General features: G+C 44.4%; 1 protein-coding gene across 2 annotated transcripts in view; it reads left to right on the forward strand.

Moving 5' to 3' along the window:
- Positions 1 to 1,817: 1,817 nt before the first annotated feature.
- The window catches only part of AKAP12 (A-kinase anchoring protein 12), a 93,205-nt gene continuing 77,780 nt past the window's right edge, over positions 1,818 to 17,242 (forward strand). The window contains exon 1 of one of the 2 annotated variants that reach the window (XM_045865746.3): positions 1,818 to 2,141. In XM_045865746.3, the coding sequence (XP_045721702.1) occupies positions 1,980 to 2,141 (162 nt within the window). In that variant the 5' untranslated portion in view covers positions 1,818 to 1,979. Of the gene's footprint in view, positions 2,142 to 11,306; positions 11,326 to 17,242 lie in introns of those variants that run through there. The other variant, XM_045865747.3, reaches the window with a different exon arrangement.

The raw sequence follows: 17,242 nt of genomic DNA on the forward strand, positions 1-17,242 counted from the left end.
TTTGTTAAGAATTTCCCAAGAACTGAATAAGTATAATCTCACAGAATGGACAGAATGGGACATTTTGATAGTGTTTGTACTACTTACTGATACATTTTCACATGTGCTGACGTTAATCATTCTCAGATAGGCTTTAATAGCATTTTTAGCCCTTAACATCTTAGGTGAGGCCAAAATGCCACTTTTCACAGATATCCCTGGGAACAGAGAACACAGTGGAAGCTTCCTACGGAAGGAGAGTGAAGTGTTGTACAGAGGCTCAGTGTGGGAAGAATCCTTGGTCTTTTTTGCCTACCAGCTGTGAAATCTTGAGCACCTGATCTAATTTCTCTGGGTCTATCTTCCTCCACTCCACTGGTAAAATGAGAATAATAGGATCTACCTCACAGAGTTGTTGTAAGGATTAAATATGATTAGATATGCAAAGTGCTTTGAACAGTGGCACATAGTAAGTACTGGAATGTTTCCTAAGTAGTAAAAAATTTAAGTTGAAATGGATGAAATGCTTGAAAATCATGAAAACCAACCATTTTGCTTAATATTGCTTAAGAAGCGATACACTCCAGAGAAAGTGGCCTTTATGTACTTCTTCAAAAAAATGATAAATGTGAAAAAATTTTATGCTGGATAACCATATGCCATTATACTACACGCCACGGTTAGGCACAAAATATTCCACTACTGAATTAACCGCTTACATCAATTCTCCACTAACTTGTACAAAATCCGAGTATGGGATATTTATCTGGTATCTAGTGTCGATATTCCGAGTTTCTTCATTCTTCCAACTATTTGTGAACACTAAGGCACTTTGTTGCCACTTGAAACTGGGGATGATTTTTCTTTCAACCCCAGCACCTTCAGGCTTATGTCCCCAATAATCCACCTAAAAATTTGATTTCATTCAAGTATTTGTTGGCTGCCTTCTCTATTCATGTAACAAGTATTCAAGAATATGAAGGATAGGAATGCAAGCCCTTCGGCTGCTATTATTCAAAGCCTTCATCTATGGAGAGCTACTGATGGCCATGAAGAAGAGATCTATGTCATGTCTCAGCATGGCGCGAGGGAGAAGTGGCCTGGACCTCCAGCATCAGGCCCTCAAAGAAGGACAGGCACATTTCCAGTCACAGCCTCACTTCCCCGAACTCCCCAAGGAAGGAGGCCAGCCAGTGTCGCTGATGGCATCGCCTGACATCACTCGTTTCGGACGATAGGCGAGCTTGGAACCGCCTGGCCCACCTCATCCGTGGCCTGACTGCGCTACCCTCTCGGTTCCCAGCTCCTGCCACGTGAGGTGTCCTAATATGGTCAGGCTCCGGAGAAGCCAAGGAGCGCTTGCCTTTCTCCTGCTAGTGGGGAGGAGGCAGGAACCAACATTCAGAGGATAACACAGTCCGAAGGAAAGCAACTGGGGATTTGGGTTCGCTTGCTGGGCGAATGGAAAAGTGCGCTGCCGCAGAAGCTCTGCCCTGGGTTATCAATCATTTAATAAACCTCAGCAAATCCAATCTCCCCGAGGGGCCTTCTGCCCCCCCCCTCCCCTTCTGCAACCCTGGGTCGTCCCCCAGCTCGCGTCCCCATTTAGGAATGGGAAGCGCCCGGGGGTCGGGGTGGGCTGCCCGCCTGGACCCCGGCTCGAGGCTCGGGCTGCGCCTCAGGTCCTACAGCCTGGGGGGCGATGCGGCTGCAAGGCGTGTCTGGGGCTGTGCTCATGTGATGAAGCGAGGGAAAAACAAGGGGGAGGAGGAGGCAAAGAGGTGGCTTTTTTTTTTTTTTTTTTTCTTTTTTCTTTTAAGGAGTTTGCCGCGAGCGCGTCTCGTTCATTCGCAGTCTGGGCGCGTTCGGAGGAGGACGGCGGGAGAGGAAGGCGTTCCTGGGACCTCGCGGGCGCACGGCTTCTCGCTCTTCTCCACGTTCCTGCGATTTGGGGGAAGGTGTAACCGGGCAGCTGGGCGTGGGAGAACCGCAGAAGAGCCATGGGTGCCGGGAGCTCCACGGAGCAGCGGAGCCCGGAGCAGCCGGAGGCGGGGAGCGCGACGCCGGTCGAGCCGGAGCCCAGCGGCGGCGGCCTTGCGGCGGAGGCGGCGCCCAGCGCGCCCGGGGACCCGGCCATCGCTACCGCGGACCCCGCCACCAAGGTACGGGCGCGCCGGGCCACCTGCCCCGGGGACGGGGGTGGGGGTGGGGGGTGGTCCCTCTTTTTTCCGCCTGCCAGAACTTCCCGGCCCGTCCAGCCCATCTGCAAACTCGGGAGCACGCACCCCTCTTTCGAGCTCTCCGGGGTCTCCTGCGCCGGGGCGGGACCAGAGCAGCAGCGAGCGCGGCGGGCTTGCATCTTTGTCGTGGGTCTCCGGGGGAGGCGACTGCGCCATCCGCAGTAATAAAATCCGCCCCCCGCCCCCCGCGGACAGCCTTTCTCCGCACTCTTCCGGTGGGAGCGACCCAGCCCGCGACGCCCGAGCTGCTCGGGGGAGCCCGAGGGGGGTGGGGGGGAAGTGAGCCACCCGCCGAGGGTCCTGCGCCCCCCGCCCCTCTTTCTCCCGGATTCAGAGAGTCAGCTGTTGGGCCAGGACCCGTGTGGCAGCGTGGCGAAGCCGCCACCCGTGGGTTCCGCGCCGCGTGTGGCCTTCGGCACCGGCTGTGCGCGGAGAGACCCGGCTTTGGTACCCAGCCCCGCTGCGGCTGCGGCTCGAGCCGACGCCGCCTTCCTGATGCAGAGAAAGCCTGGGCTGTAGCTCCCGCTGAGCCAAAGAAAAACCCGGGTAGACGCTGCACTTCAGAAGGAATGACAGGTTTCGTAAACAAGGCAGCGTCCTCCTTTTCGCTCAGTTCATTGCCCGTGGACTCAAGGGATAAACATACCGTGGTTAGAAGTTCCCAAACGATGCGGTCAGAGACGTAAGCAAGGATTTCTTACCCTTATGTCTATGGAGACAGTGCTGAACCTCCTAGAGATTTTGTATTTTATCGTCTTAAGTCTTCAAGGCTGAAATATTTACTCCTGGCCGCTATAGCCGCCAGGAGCGTGACTTGTTTGATTGTCGTATTCTAGATCTAGTTTTCCAGGACGTGTGTTCATTAGCAAGGCGTCACCTAATCTGTTTTGCGATATCCTTATAGGAAGATGGTGGATAACTTATCATACTTCATTTTTTTTTTTTTCCAAAAACCCCATGTGTTTCATGGGTTGGGAAGATGGTGGATAACTTATCATACTTCATTTTTTTTTTTTTTCCAAAAACCCCATGTGTTTCATGGGTTGGGAAGATGGTGGATAACTTATCATACTTAATATTTTTTTAAAAGCCCCAGGTTTTACATGGGTTCACAACCCGTGTTTTAGCTGAGGATACAAAATGTGAGGAACTTTAGATGTTTACAGTGTGAAAAACACCCCCCCCCCCTAAAATCTGGGTAAATTTCACAGAACTGTGACCTCATTGCCCTGACCTCTTTAGCTGTCCTAGTCTAGTTTGGGCTGAGAGACTGCGCTTAATTAGATTACTTCTAGTCTTTAACTTATAGCTACTTGTAAAACGCATGGCCCTGGGGCTGTAGATACTACCAAGAACAAACTGCTAGAATATCTAATTTTCCAAGACAGTGCCTAAGCTTTGGGCACATGTAAGGTGCAATCCTGTTGAGGTCTAAGTCACATTTTAATATTTAAGTATGTATCACCTTTTGATGCTGATTACTGCCAAAATGGCCACATAACCAGTATTTAGCATCCAGTAGTGAAAGTGGTTTTAAGGTGTAATTGTTAAAAGCTTGCAACTGGGGACATTTTTTTCTTGGTTTTTACTACTTCACGTCTTCTTAAGAGTTCGTGCTGAAATAGGATACTTAATCCCTTCCTGGTAAGCTTGAATTTGTTCATTTAAGAATATTCTTTCCATTCTCTTTTTGTCCTTCTCCCATAACCTTATCCTCCCTTCCTAGTCGCCACCATCTTGAAGCAGGCAAGCAACCTCCTTAAAAAAAAAAAGACTTAAGTAACATCTAGAATATCATTGAGCTTTTTGGCATACTGCCCAGTTATCAATTTGGAGACAAATCAATACACTTACATGTATCCTTGGAAAATGGTGTCGTTTTTCATTTTCAGCTAGCAAAATTTATTACACAGGTTTTCAAAAGTCCTTTTGAAAAGAACTCCCTAATTAAGAATGACTCAGCACATAGCTCTTGCCTCCCCTCTTCGCCCTGTGAAACTCCAGTTGCTGACCTCTGAGTAATCCCATCTGCCTTTCTAGTCTCCTGTAGCCCCACAGACCCTTCCCAGCAGTTTGCTGCACATTTGTGAGGTTAGTGACTTGACTGTTGTCCTGCTTCTGGATGCTCCACGAGGGCAGGGACCATATCTGTGTTTGCTCAAGTGTTCCCCCATCCCCCATGGCCTGTAGGACCATACTGGCTCCCTGGTTTTGATTGGGCCCTGTCACGTTGGGGAATACCTTGGGCCATCTACTTTTTCTACAGTTGAACCTTTGACCATGTCATTATTGTGCTCTCTGCCTCATGTATCAGATAGTGACTAAACCAAATAGGTCTGGTTATTAGTAGACCAAGTGAGTATTTTGGCAAAAAACTGTGATGTAGAGGTTCTCCAGAAATAAAGTGGCTTGTTGGCATTGCAATCAAATTGTCTTTAATCTCAAATAGACAAAATAGTATAAAATGTAGGTGGCTCAGATGAGACCACTTTATACATCGACTTAGTTAGGAATTGCATCTTGAGCTTTCTTGACTGGGTGTGTGGACATTTGGGGGTTATACTAATACACCCCCCCCTTCACTGGTAGAATGCTGATCGCTAATAAAGGCTATTAACAGATTTTTTCCATCTAAATGATGTTTATATCAGATGCCTGCTGACTATTTAGTCATCCAGTTTACTTTCTCTTTTTTTTTTTTTTTTGCTAATTATGTTACCAGTCATTTACGGAGTAAGTACTCAGCCCTCAGAAAACATTACACTAATTGAATATCACTTCTATCAGATCATATGGAGTGTAAAAAAAACTTGATTACTGAAGCCTAACATTTAGGGGCAGTGAGGCACAAGTCCATAAGTCCTGGGTTTATCTGGTGTATTTCAGTAAAATGGAAGGAATCTTATCTTCCAGTCAATCTTTTACAATCTTATACATGTAAATTCTGGGGGACAATGCAATCAATTTAGGCTTAATTTGGAGACTTGGCCATTTTGGCCACTGCAGGGGCAGGAATGTTAGACGATGCAAATGCAAGTAGTAAATAAAGCCTCCTATTCCCCAATCACCTGTTTTTATTTATTTTTTTTTAAAGATTTTTTTTTTAATTTATTTATTAGAGAGAGAGAGAGTGAGAGAGAGAGCGCAAGAGGGGGAAGGGTTAGAGGGAGAAGCAGACTCCCCGCCGAGCAGGGAGCCCGATGTGGGACTCGATCCCGGGACTCCGGGATCATGACCTGAGCCGAAGGCAGTCGCTTAACCAACTGAGCCACCCAGGCGCCCCCTAATCACCTGTTTTTAAAAGTTTGTCTTTGAGGGCGCCTGGGTGGCTCAGTCGTTAAGCGTCTGCCTTCAGCTCAGGTCATGATCCAGGGTCCTGGGATCCAGCCCTGCATCGGGCTCCCTGCTCAGCAGGAAGCCTGCTTCTCCCTCTCCCACTCCCCCTGCTTGTGTTCGCTCTCTCGCTGTCTCTCTCTCTCTCTCTCTGTTGAAAAATAAATAAAATCTTTAAAAAAAAAAGTTCGTCTTTGAAAGAGTATTTTCACTCAGGTGTCAGTAGAGGGTGGGATGACCAATGACAAATTTCCTTAGAGTCTGGCAAATCTTGATTTCTTGAGCCAAGTTACGTCTGGACAATCATAATTCTCTGAATTATCCTTTCTGTATTTTCTGCTCAATCAACGACTTCAGAGCTGAAAATGGAGCAGTGGTCAGTTGTAACCTTGAGGCCAGTGTCCCTGGCAGGTGGGAAGGTGGGGACTCTTTTCTGTCCTTCTGGTTATGGTTCCATTTGGTTACAAGAGCTACGAAACACCAAAACGTAACCGTGTACTCAAATAGAAGAATCCATCATCTGATTGGTAGATTAAAGGATGTCTTTGCCCTCTGTGCACTGAAATAGACAACTGAGTTAGCCAGCTGCATTTCAGAATCCTTCCCAGCCTGAGGTGTAGGATGCTATCTCCCCCTTGCCTTCTGTTTACAAAGCGGGAAGGGAGGACAAAGATGACCTTACTGTGGTTATGCCCCAGTTTTCTAATAAGAGGGCCAGAACTTAGGATTCGGAGAATTATATGTTTGTTAACAGTGGCCTATTGTGTGTGTGGCTACCTGTATTCCTATGGATTCCTCCCAGATTACAAGAGGTACTACTTTCTGAGTAGAACGCAGTCCAGAGACATTGGAGATGTGGGTGTGGTGAGGATGATCATTTAGCCTGTGGGGATTGCATTGCCATCCCTTTAATCCGTTTCGGGTTATCTGTGTAGGTTAGTGGATGTGTGAGATCAGTGGATTTTGAAATACTTCTGTGATGAACAGGCCTTAAACACGCATCCTTTTGGATACACTTTAGGTCGGCTAATCTCTTGCCTTGATCACTTGAAAGCAATTAGAATAAGGATCATTCTAATTTGGTATTTTATAGGATAATTAATAAAACAGAAATAACATGTTTTGCTATAAAATGGCATGAAGTTCTTTTTCTCCATCAGCTGTAACACATTCAGTATTAGAGAATACCACTGAAAGGAAAATCAAGCTAAATGGTGCTCTCATCGTTGGCCTCTATACTTCTATGTGCTATAGTCTATTCATGAAGTGAGAAGTTAGAATTCAAAGCACTGAGAAAAAGATATCAGTACTTTTATCTCATAAAAAAAAAGCCAAACTAAATATCCTTGAATCCAGTTCTTGTTCTCTTATAACCTGAAAAAATTATAACATAGAATGTTTCATTTTAAAATAATGGAGGGGCGCCTGGGTGGTTCAGTCAGTTGAGTGTCTGCCTTCGGCTCAGGTCATGATCCCAGGGTCCTGGGATCGAACCCCACATCGGGGTCCCTGCTCAGCGGGAAGCCTGCTTCTCCCTCTCCCACTCCCCCCTGCTTGCGTTCCCTCTCTCGCTGTGTCTCTCTCTGTCAAATAAATAAATAAATAAATAAAATCTTAAAAAAATAAAATAATGGAAAAACACAAAAAAAGCTGTGTTTGGGGTGCCTGGGTGGCTCAGTTGGTTAGGCGACTGCCTTCGGCTCAGGTTGTGATCCTGGAGTCCCGGGATCGAGTCCCGCGTCGGGCTCCCTGCTCGGCAGGGAGTCTGCTTCTCCCTCTGACCCTCCCCCCTCTCATGTGCTCTCTCTCTCTCATTCTCTCTCTGTCAAATAATAAATAAAATCTTAAAAAAAAAAAAAGCTGTGTTTGTAAGAGAGAAGCACTATATATTATAAATGTGAACTTCTTTAAATTTTCAAGGGGCGCCTGGGTGACTCAGTTGGTTGAGTGTCTGCCTTCAGCTTGGGTCATGATCCCAGGGTCCTGGGATTGAGTCCTGCATCGGGCTCCCTGCTGGACGGGGAGCCTGCCTCTCCCTCTCCCTCTTCCGCAGCGTGTGCTCTCTCTTTCCCTCTCAAATAAAATCTTAAAAAAATAAATAAAATTTCAAAATCTATAATTATAATTGACTTGTCTATTTAGATTTTGGACGATTTTCTTGCAAATTAGCACCTTAGTAGAGATTCTAAGGGTTGGTTTTTGTATGATCATCCTCTTGTTTCCTTACTCATTAGTACATCTAATAAAAGGATTTAGGAGAAGAGGTTAATAATCTGTAATTCCAGTAATACATAATTCATATTTCTTATCTTGAATAATTAAGTTATTTAAAACTGACTATAATCTGACTTTCTTGAATCATAAAGTCTTCATAAGATCAAAAGTCCTTGTTCATTGTTGAAATTTTTAAGAGCATTGCATAATAGGATTTATTTAATGTTTATTTTAATTTTTTTAATTTTTTTTTTTTTTTTTTAAGTAATCTCTATACCCAACATGGGGCTCAAACTCACAAGCCTAAGATCAAGAGAGTCACATGCTCTCTGGACTGAGCCAGCTGGGTGCCCTTAATATTTTATTTTTCTAAAAATGTTAACGGTTGAGGGGCGCCTGGGTGGCTCAGTCATTGAGCGTCTGCCTTTGGCTCAGGTCATGATCCCAGGGTCCTGGGATCGAGCCCCGCATCGGGTTCCCTGCTCCGCGGGAAGCCTGCTTCTCCCTCTCCCACTCCCCCTGCTTGTGTTCCCTCTCTCGCTGTGTCTCTCTCTGTCAAATAAATAAATAAAATCTTTAAAAAAAAAATAAAGGGGCGCCTGGGTGGCTCAGATGGTTAAGCGTCTGCCTTCGGCTCAGGTCATGATCCCGGGGTCCTGGGATCGAGTCCCGCATCGGGCTCTCTGCTCCTTGGGAGCCTGCTTCTCCCTCTGCCTCTCTCTCTGTCTCTCATGAATTAATAAATAAAATATTAAAAAAAATAATAATAAAAAATAAAAATGTTAATGGTTGAGAACTTTGATTTGTAGAGTATGGTAAAAAGTAAGTCTTCTATTACCTCTTCTTCCCCCAGGCATTCACTGTGGATAGTTTGAAGCCAATGTTGGTGGTCTCTTGCATGTTCTTTCAAAACTTGATGCATGTACAAGTATATAAATAATAGCGCCATTTTTTTTAAAGTAATCTATACAATGTGGGCGTCAAACTCAAGGCCTCGAGATCAAGAGTGGCATGCTCTACAGAGCCAGCCAGGTGCCACGCCCCATGTTTTTCTTTTTACAAATAAAGTCATATCACATATGTTCTGCTACTTTAGGTTTGGAATATCTTTTCATATCAGGACATAAAGACTTACCTCCATTCTTATTAATGGCTACATACATTTTCCCTTTATGGGTTGAAGTGCAATAAAAGCTTAACCAATCCCCTGTGTTTACATTGACATTTTCCTGGTCTTTTGCTGTATTAAATTAACACAGGGAATATCCAAGCCCAGATATCTTTGTATGTGTGCAAATGTATCTCTGGGATAGATTTCTGCAAGTGGAATTGCTTGCTCAGAGCATTTATATATATGCATTTAAATTAAAAAAAAATTTTTTTTAAAGATTTTATTCATTTGAGAGAGAGCCTGACCGGCGGAGGGGGGTTGTAGAGAGGCAGAGGGAGAGAGAGAGGGGGGCAGACTCCCTACTGAGCAGGGAGCCGATGAAGTGAGGCCGGATTCCAGGACCCCGAGGTCACGACTTGAGCCGAAGGCAGATGCCTAACCATTTGAGCCACCCAGGTGCCCTTGCATTTAAAATTTTGATAGTCCTTGATAAATTTGCTTTCCAGAGAGATTCTGTGTCATTTTAGGTCCCCACTCTGGAGATCACTTGTTTTTGGATGATTTGCCTCAGTGCAGAGCAGATTTTCTAATACTTGCCATTCTGCACCCAAGTTGGCAATTCAGTTTCCTCAGTGCATTTTTAATTATGTATATTGGCCATATGCTCTGCTTCCATGTACCACCCGATCGTGAACTGGACTGGCTTCCAGAGCATTAAAGGCTATGGTTTATTTTACTGTTAATTTTTAAAGACCCCCCCCAAAGTTACTCATAATAGGGAAAAAGCAAGTTTAAGAGTAAAAAGGTTGCTCAGGTACTGTTTGTATTTCCTTCTCAAATTCATAAACGGTCTTAATTTTATTTGCCTGGACAATGACCTACTTCTTTAGCAATCAATTTTAAAGTTTCTCCTCTGGGAACAATCTAAAATCATCCAGTTGCCAGAAATTTCTTCATACTTCTGATCCATGAAACGTTGGAACCTGGGACTGGGGCTGGGGGCAGCAGAATTCTACTCTTGGGAGAACAATAGGCTAAAGGCCCTCCCTTAGGTTCTATTCTCATTCTCATGACAAACTACAGCCTGGTTCTGTTAGCTGGAATAAATGTGCTTTCCCAGAAAAAAGTAGGTGCTCAAAGCACAGAAATGACAAGATCTTTCCCAGACCATGTTAGGCTTCTCTCACTCTCTCTCTCTCTCCTTTTTTTTTTTTTTTTTTTAAGATTTTTAAAATTTATTTTTGTGAGAGAGAAGAGCAAGCAATCACGAGTGGGGGGAGGGCAGAGGGAGACGCAGACTCCCCGCTCAGCAGGGAGCCTAATGCGGGATTCAATCCCAGGACCCTGGGATCACGACCTGAACTGAAGGCAGACGCTTAACCGACTGAGCCACCCAGGCGCCCTGATCTACTGCAGGCACTGTGCCAGGATCTGGGGCTACAAAGAGTGAACTCCAAGAGCTCAGGACTAAGAAAGTCACATGCTTTCCTTCCCACATAGTTAGCTTCTGAATCTGCTCTAAATGAATTGTTTTATGTCTGGAGGGAGAGATCCAAATTCATTTTCTATACTGGTTACCTACTGTTTCCAGTAGTATTGATTCAGTAAGTCCCCCTGTTTAAAACTCATTTCTGCACATATGCATAAATCTTTATTGATTTTTCATTTTACTTTTAAAAATTCCCTGCTGTGTTTATTTGTATAGTAAATTAAAAGCATTAAGGGAGTGGCTAAAATGTTATCAGTTATAATAGCAAGCCTGGGTTTTTGTTTTGTTTTGTTTTGTTTTTGACAGAGAGCACAAGTAGGCAGAGAGGCAGGCAGAGGGAGAGGGAGAAGCAGGCTCTCCGCTGAGCAGGGAGCCCGATGCGGGCCTCGATGCGGGGCTCGATCCCAGGACCCTGGGGTCATGACCTGAGCCGAAAGCAGACGCTCAATGACTGAGCCACCCAGGTGCCCCAGCAAGCCTGTGGTTTAAAATACTTTTCTGTTCTACATCTCAGGTGTTAACCTACAGAGGCCTCTTTTAGGCAACAGGTTTGAGCAGTGGAAACTTGAGGCCAAAGAGCCCAGGGCGACCACCTGGCTGCATACAGATGGGCTCATCAGGCGACCCACCTCAGACTAGCTGTAGGCCCTCACTGACCGGTGGGCTACTTAGACGCAGGCACAGTTACCATAAAAGGGAAGATTCCACACTTCCCCGTGCCTCCTCACCTTCCCGCTTTAAGTATGGCCCCCACCCACTCCCTCTTGGCAGACAGCCCCTCCTCTGCTCTCCTGCTCACTGCCCCCTTGCAGTGTATTCAGTAAACATCTATCTCCTTTGTTCTGCCCTGCATGAAGCCCGATCCACTGGCTTCCACCTGATCGTCACCCCACATTTGGGGGCCCCCATCCGATCGAGACACCAGAGACACCACCTTACCCTGCTCTGCCGTGGCTATGGTAAGTTTATACATCTGTAAATACAAAAAAGTAAGTGGGAAGCAGATGTTATCTTCTAAACTTAATTTTTCTTGGTATGTATTAACATGCATTAAAATTGGTCAAGTGTTCCAGGAGCGCCTGGGTGGCTCAGTTGGTTAAGCGACTGCCTTCGGCTCAGGTCATGATCCCAGGGTCCTGGGATCGAGTCCCACATCGGGCTCCCTGCTCGGCGGGAGGCCTGCTTCTCCCTCTCCCACTCCCCCTGCTTGTGTTCCTGCTCTCGCTGTCTCTGTCTCTGTCAAATAAATAAATAAAATCTTAAAAAAAAAAATAGTGAAGTATTCCATAAACACACGTGAAAGGCATTGGTCTAGATGCTTGGAGAGATGAAGAGAAAAGAACATGCAGCATTATCCCCGAGTGCCTCATATAATCCAGGTGAGGTGATAGAGTCCCTCTAGGAAATAAGGATAATTCAAATAAACTGGATAGACATAGAAGAATCACCATTGCTTGGTACTTGTCTTCACAGTGAATTGTCTAGGTAGCTGCTGTGGAAAGGTAAGGACATTTTGAAGTGTTGCAGGCACATGAGGCCATTGGCTGGGCCAGCAGATGAAGGAGGCATGTTTGTAAGGGAGTGGTGGGAAGGGCATGGTACACGGGCCTGCACATGGGCATCGGGAGAGCTGCCCAGGAGGCAGAGAGCTGGTGAAGGCTGCTCATGAAGAACACAGCAAAGATGCAGTTGCCACGTGAGTGGATGATCTGGGAGCGTGGGGGGTGGGGGGGGGACAAGACCAGAAAGGGTGATGGGGGGGAGGTCATGCTAGCAAACATCATGATCTGATGATGTATCACGTGTCTGTAGGGCGCAGTGGGATTGGGTACAGGGTACAGGCCTGGCAGGAAGGCAGTCAGAAAACCGGAATGTTAAGACTTCAAATACTGAGTACTTCCAGCAGGCAAGAACATTCCCCTCATGGTGTAGGTTGCCATTAATTGAATTGCTGGGTCACTGAGCCGTGCCAAACAATGACAGATGCTTCAGAGAGTATCTTGGGAAGGGAGAACATGACCTGGTAGTAACAACTTGGGACTTCTGAGAAAGGAGTTTGCAGCCGACTTGACAGGAAATGACAGAGGGCTCTCATGAGAGCCATACCATTCCTCTATCAGGGGTTCCTGTCTGAGCAGAGACCGCCCGCATGGACGGCAATCCAGGATCGTGGGGTGGTGGGTGTGGGAGGCATAGGGACAGGTCACATGCTATAGGATAAGTAAGAGGTGATACTGTGGAAGGAACTTAGGGTACTGGCCGTGGAGAAGGTGGAAATGAAAGTGAGTATTAATAGAAAACTAGGTAGAAGAGACGCCACTGTATTGAATGGCTGTTGGACCCACTGAGTCATCATACATCAGTGACTCTCACCCCAGCATGGCAGGTCCTCCTTTAATGAGAGTGCCTGATGGTTGATTTGGATTCCTTCCATTTGCAGGCAAGGAGTCTAGGTAACATGGGGACTGTTTACCTTTACTTTCAAAGAAGACATTTCTTTGTCATTTTTTTCCATCTCCACTGCCTGCCCTCTGGTTTGTTGTTCAGAGGACGAGTTATGGTTTGCTATTTTTCACGTCGGAGCATATGACTTCTTACTGAATTGAGCCATTACAGGCTCTGAGCTTGCTGGCACAAGGATCAGTTGTCTGTCGTCACTCCCTGATATTGACCATTTTTATTTAAGACCTGTTTTTGGTTTTTTTTTTAAGACCTATTTCACTGCACCCTTGGTAGTTTTCCTTACTCTATACAATACATATTGTGGTGCATAGAACAAGGTTGTTGATGTGTTTTATGGTTTCTAATCTTTGTTTACGTTTTCAGTGCTGGGTGATAATTTTTCACTACGTTAGCAAACTGTAGAATGCCTCTTAAGAAACTTTGGTTTGAAGTTATCCTTCATTTGGGTATTTATGTAAAACCGTCTTACTCCATACCCATAACAAAGAGGCTATGCAAAGTTCAACCTTAGATGTGGTCTGTCTACTTTGAATTTACAGTCTGTATACACACAGTACAAGGGAGGGATGGAGATAGGCTTGTTATCTATAGGCCATTGCAAAGAGTTAGCCACTCTCTCTATGATGAATTTTTCTTAGAGAAATGACACATTTAACCAGTACTTAGACATAAGTTTTGTTTTGTTTTTAGTTTTTATTTAAATTCCAGTTAAGTGAAAACACAGTGTAATATTAGTTTCAGGTGTACAGTTTAGTGATTCAACACTTAGACATGAGTGTCTGACTCCTGTAATGTTAATCTAAATATTTAAATGGAAATTTTTGCTCTTTGGCTCTGTTTTATATGAAGAAAGTTATGAAAAGTAGTGGAAGATGTCACCACTAATGTTTACTAAATCAGTCTTGATTATTACCATCTTTTCTCCAATCCTGACAGAAGTTAGTGTATAAAACTTAAAAAGGAGTTGACAAGTAATGGGGGCAAAACCCCAGTTGGTTTGGTTTTCTATCTGATGTTTTTCTTTGTAAAACCTTCAAGAGTTTAAGTTAACTTTAAACTCAGTTTGATGGTAGTTTTAGATCTGGCTCTTGTTTACAATATAGAAAGTTGTTTTGCTTTGATTAAAACGAAGGTTGATTATTCTTTTGATACTAATTAAAGACATACTAAGGTCTTTGGAACGCTCAAAAGGTTTTTGTCCTCCATGGAGAGTCTGTGGTGACCGAAGAGGACCTACAGTGTTATCTAGAAAGAAAGATTTCAAGTCAGTTCTGGAACTGTGCCTGATAAACAGTCCTCCAGGACAGGGAAGAATGCAAAGAATGCTTAAGTATTCAGGGAACTAGGTCATGGTTTAAAGTATTACATTTGTCAGAGAAAGTTTCTCAAGCAGGCCCTAGGATCCTTGGATCCCCACTTATTCCTTACCCAGGGTGCTTTAGTCTTCGGCAAATTAGGTGACTGAATTCACTTCTCAGCCTCTAGGAGGGCTGGGCTAGAAGTAGCAGATCCGCCACACTCCCCTGCACCACCAAAAAGACAACGTTAAAGCTCTAGGTTAGTGACCGGAAAAATCAGAGATGGGATGTGGTTTTTTGTGGGTTTTTTTTTTAATTGCATGATCTCAGACTAAAAATTACTTTAAGAGTATGTAGGCAAGTGGTAATAGACTGTAAACATATTTAGAAAGAAGAGGGAAATCAGTGTTCCTTTTAAGTGAACCGGGTGTCTGTCTTTTTCTTTCTTTCTTTCTTTCCTTTCTTTCTTTCTTTCTTTCTTTCTTTCTTTCTTTCTTTCTTTCTTTCTTTCTTTCTTTCTTTTTCTTTTTCTTTCTTTCTTTCTTTCTTTCTTTCTTTCTTTCTTTCTTTCTTTCTTTCTTTCTTTCTTTCTTTCTTTTTCTTTCCTTCCTTCCTTCCTTCCTTCCTTCCTTCCTTCCTTCCTTCCTTCCTTCCTTCCTTCCTTCTTTCTTTCTTTCTTTCTTTCTTTTCTTTCTTTCTTTCAGATTTTATTTATTTGTAAGGGAGAGAGAAGGAGAGGGAGAAGCAGGCTCCCCACTGAGCAGGGAGCCCGATGTGGGACTCAGTCCCAAGATCCTGGGATCATGACCTGAGCCGAAGGCAGACGCTTAACCGACTGAGCCACCCAGGTGCCCCGAACTGGGGGTCTTTCTTGGCTGCCAGTGATAAGCACTGCAGGGGACCAGCTGAGTTTCCCGTAACTACATGTGACCACAGTGCCCACAGTTTGCTGTGGACTTAAGCTCGTAGAACCTGTATTTTGCCCTGAATTGTAGCTGAGTATTGGACAAGAGTCACGAACATGACAGGTCCTGAAGGCAAGAGAGAGAGTGCGTACTCCAACACCAGGGAAGGTGACCTAGAGGATGCTACGGAGAGTATCCCCCGAAAATTCATATGCTGAAACTCTAATACCAAATGTGATGGTATTAGGAGATGGGGCCTTTGGGAGGTGATGGGTTAGCTACCTTCTAAGAAGAGACAGACAGCTTGCTCTCTTCCTACCATGTAAGAAGACAGCCCTCTGCAAAGGTGGAAGAGAGCTCGGCCTGCACCTTTCATCGTGGACTCCCCAGCCTCCAGAACTGTGAGAAATACATGTTTGTTGTCTAAGCTGTGCTAATTTGTCATAGCCCAAACTAAGGTAGAGGAAATGGCATGTCTGGTGAATTGTTGAAAAATGGAGGTGCTTGAGAGGAGGCAAGAGAATGGAAAAATAGTGAAATAATAATAAAAATTTAAAAGTGATAAAACAAGGCATGAGGGAGCCTTGTCATATGGGGGGAAATACCAAGAGAAAAATGGTCTAGGAAAAGCTGGGCGACCCATTCTTTCTTAACTGCAGGACTTTGCAGAATCTTTAATATGTGGCATCTTTAGCCAAATGCAGTTGACAAATGCTGGGCTGGAGAGGTGAGCGGAGCTGGAAGAGTGGTTGAGGAGTCTGGAGAGGTAGCTTGTGGCTCTGCGGTGGAGAATGTTGAATTCAAGGTGTGACTCCTGCATTCTGCATGTATTGTGATTGGCAATGTGAAGCCAATAATTAATTGGGATCCAAATCTACATCTGTTAGCATGTAGGCGGGGACTGAAAATAACTTTGTTCCTAATCTGAGACTGAGAGAATAATTCTAAAGTACTAGGGAAATACGTTCTTTTTTGGTGGGGGCACGGGAAGGATGGGTTTTCATTTCATTCATATAAAAATGATTGTATTTTTTATATGTAATTTTTAAGTTAACCACATGTAGAGAGATTCCTCCTCTGGTTAAAATGGAAAAATATGGACTATGTCCCAGCTTTTAAATATACGTTATTTGGGAAATGCCTCAGATTATCCTGAGATGAAATAGTTCAAGTTTTCATATCCTTATTTAATGACGTCTAGATTTGCTAATATATTTTGGTGGGGGAGGGCAGAGAAGTAGAAAGTTGAGGCAACAATAAGGATCATTAAAATTTGGGGGGTTGAGGACAGTTTGGATTAATTTCATTGTTAGATAAGCCAGATAATTGCATCAGATTGAGATTATATTCAGTTTCTCGTGAGTCTAATAACTGTTTATAGACTCAATATTTATAGCACTTAATTGCATGTAGAGCTAAACATCCTAGCTAGCACAAGCCACGTTATGCCTTCATACTTCCCTTTAACCATATTTTCTGGAGCCAACGACAATTGGGCTACTGTGGAGTTAAATGCTGTCAATTATTGTGTTCCTCAAACACTTTCCAGCTCCTGTAATGAATACTGGCGGTATTGTAACTGTATGTGAACTTGAACGAAGATCAGGGGAAGGTCAAAATAGAGCCTTCTTGAATGGAATTGCAAATTCTTCCTCTGGCAAATAAGAGTAAAGAGAAATGTCACCCATTTGTTGCTTTTTATGGTCATGAAGAAGGAAAAATCCTCAGAGCTTATGATTCCTTTGCTATGAGCTGATCAGCTGGCTTATTTGGGCTTTGGATGAGAAGTTGAGAAAGATACTGATTTATTTTTTTCTTGAGTCTGATTAAAGCAAATTAAAGCAAATAACTGTATTTGGGGTTGTAACTAAGCTAAATTTTAAAGAAAGTTGCTTCTTTTAAAACCTAAAAGTCAGTGTAGACTTGTTTTAGGCCATAATAAGCAGGAGCAATTTAACCAAGGCATAAGGCACTGATTCTTGCTTCTTAATGTTTGATATTACTGTGTTTATTTTTATTTTTATTTATTTATTTAGAGCGAGAGAATACATGAGGGGGCAGGGTAGAGGGAGAGGGCAAGAGGATCCCAAGCAGGCTCCACACCCAGCATGGAGCCTAATGTGGGGCTTGATCTCATGACCCTGAGATCATGGCATGACCTGAGCCGAAGTGAAGAGGGAGAGCTTAACCGACTGAGCCACCCAGGCACG

The sequence above is a fragment of the Mirounga angustirostris genome, unplaced genomic scaffold (assembly GCF_029215605.1).
Source record: "Mirounga angustirostris isolate CCGP_5_RB_7025 unplaced genomic scaffold, mMirAng1.0.hap1 SCAF_8, whole genome shotgun sequence".
Classification (NCBI taxonomy): domain Eukaryota; kingdom Metazoa; phylum Chordata; class Mammalia; order Carnivora; family Phocidae; genus Mirounga; species Mirounga angustirostris.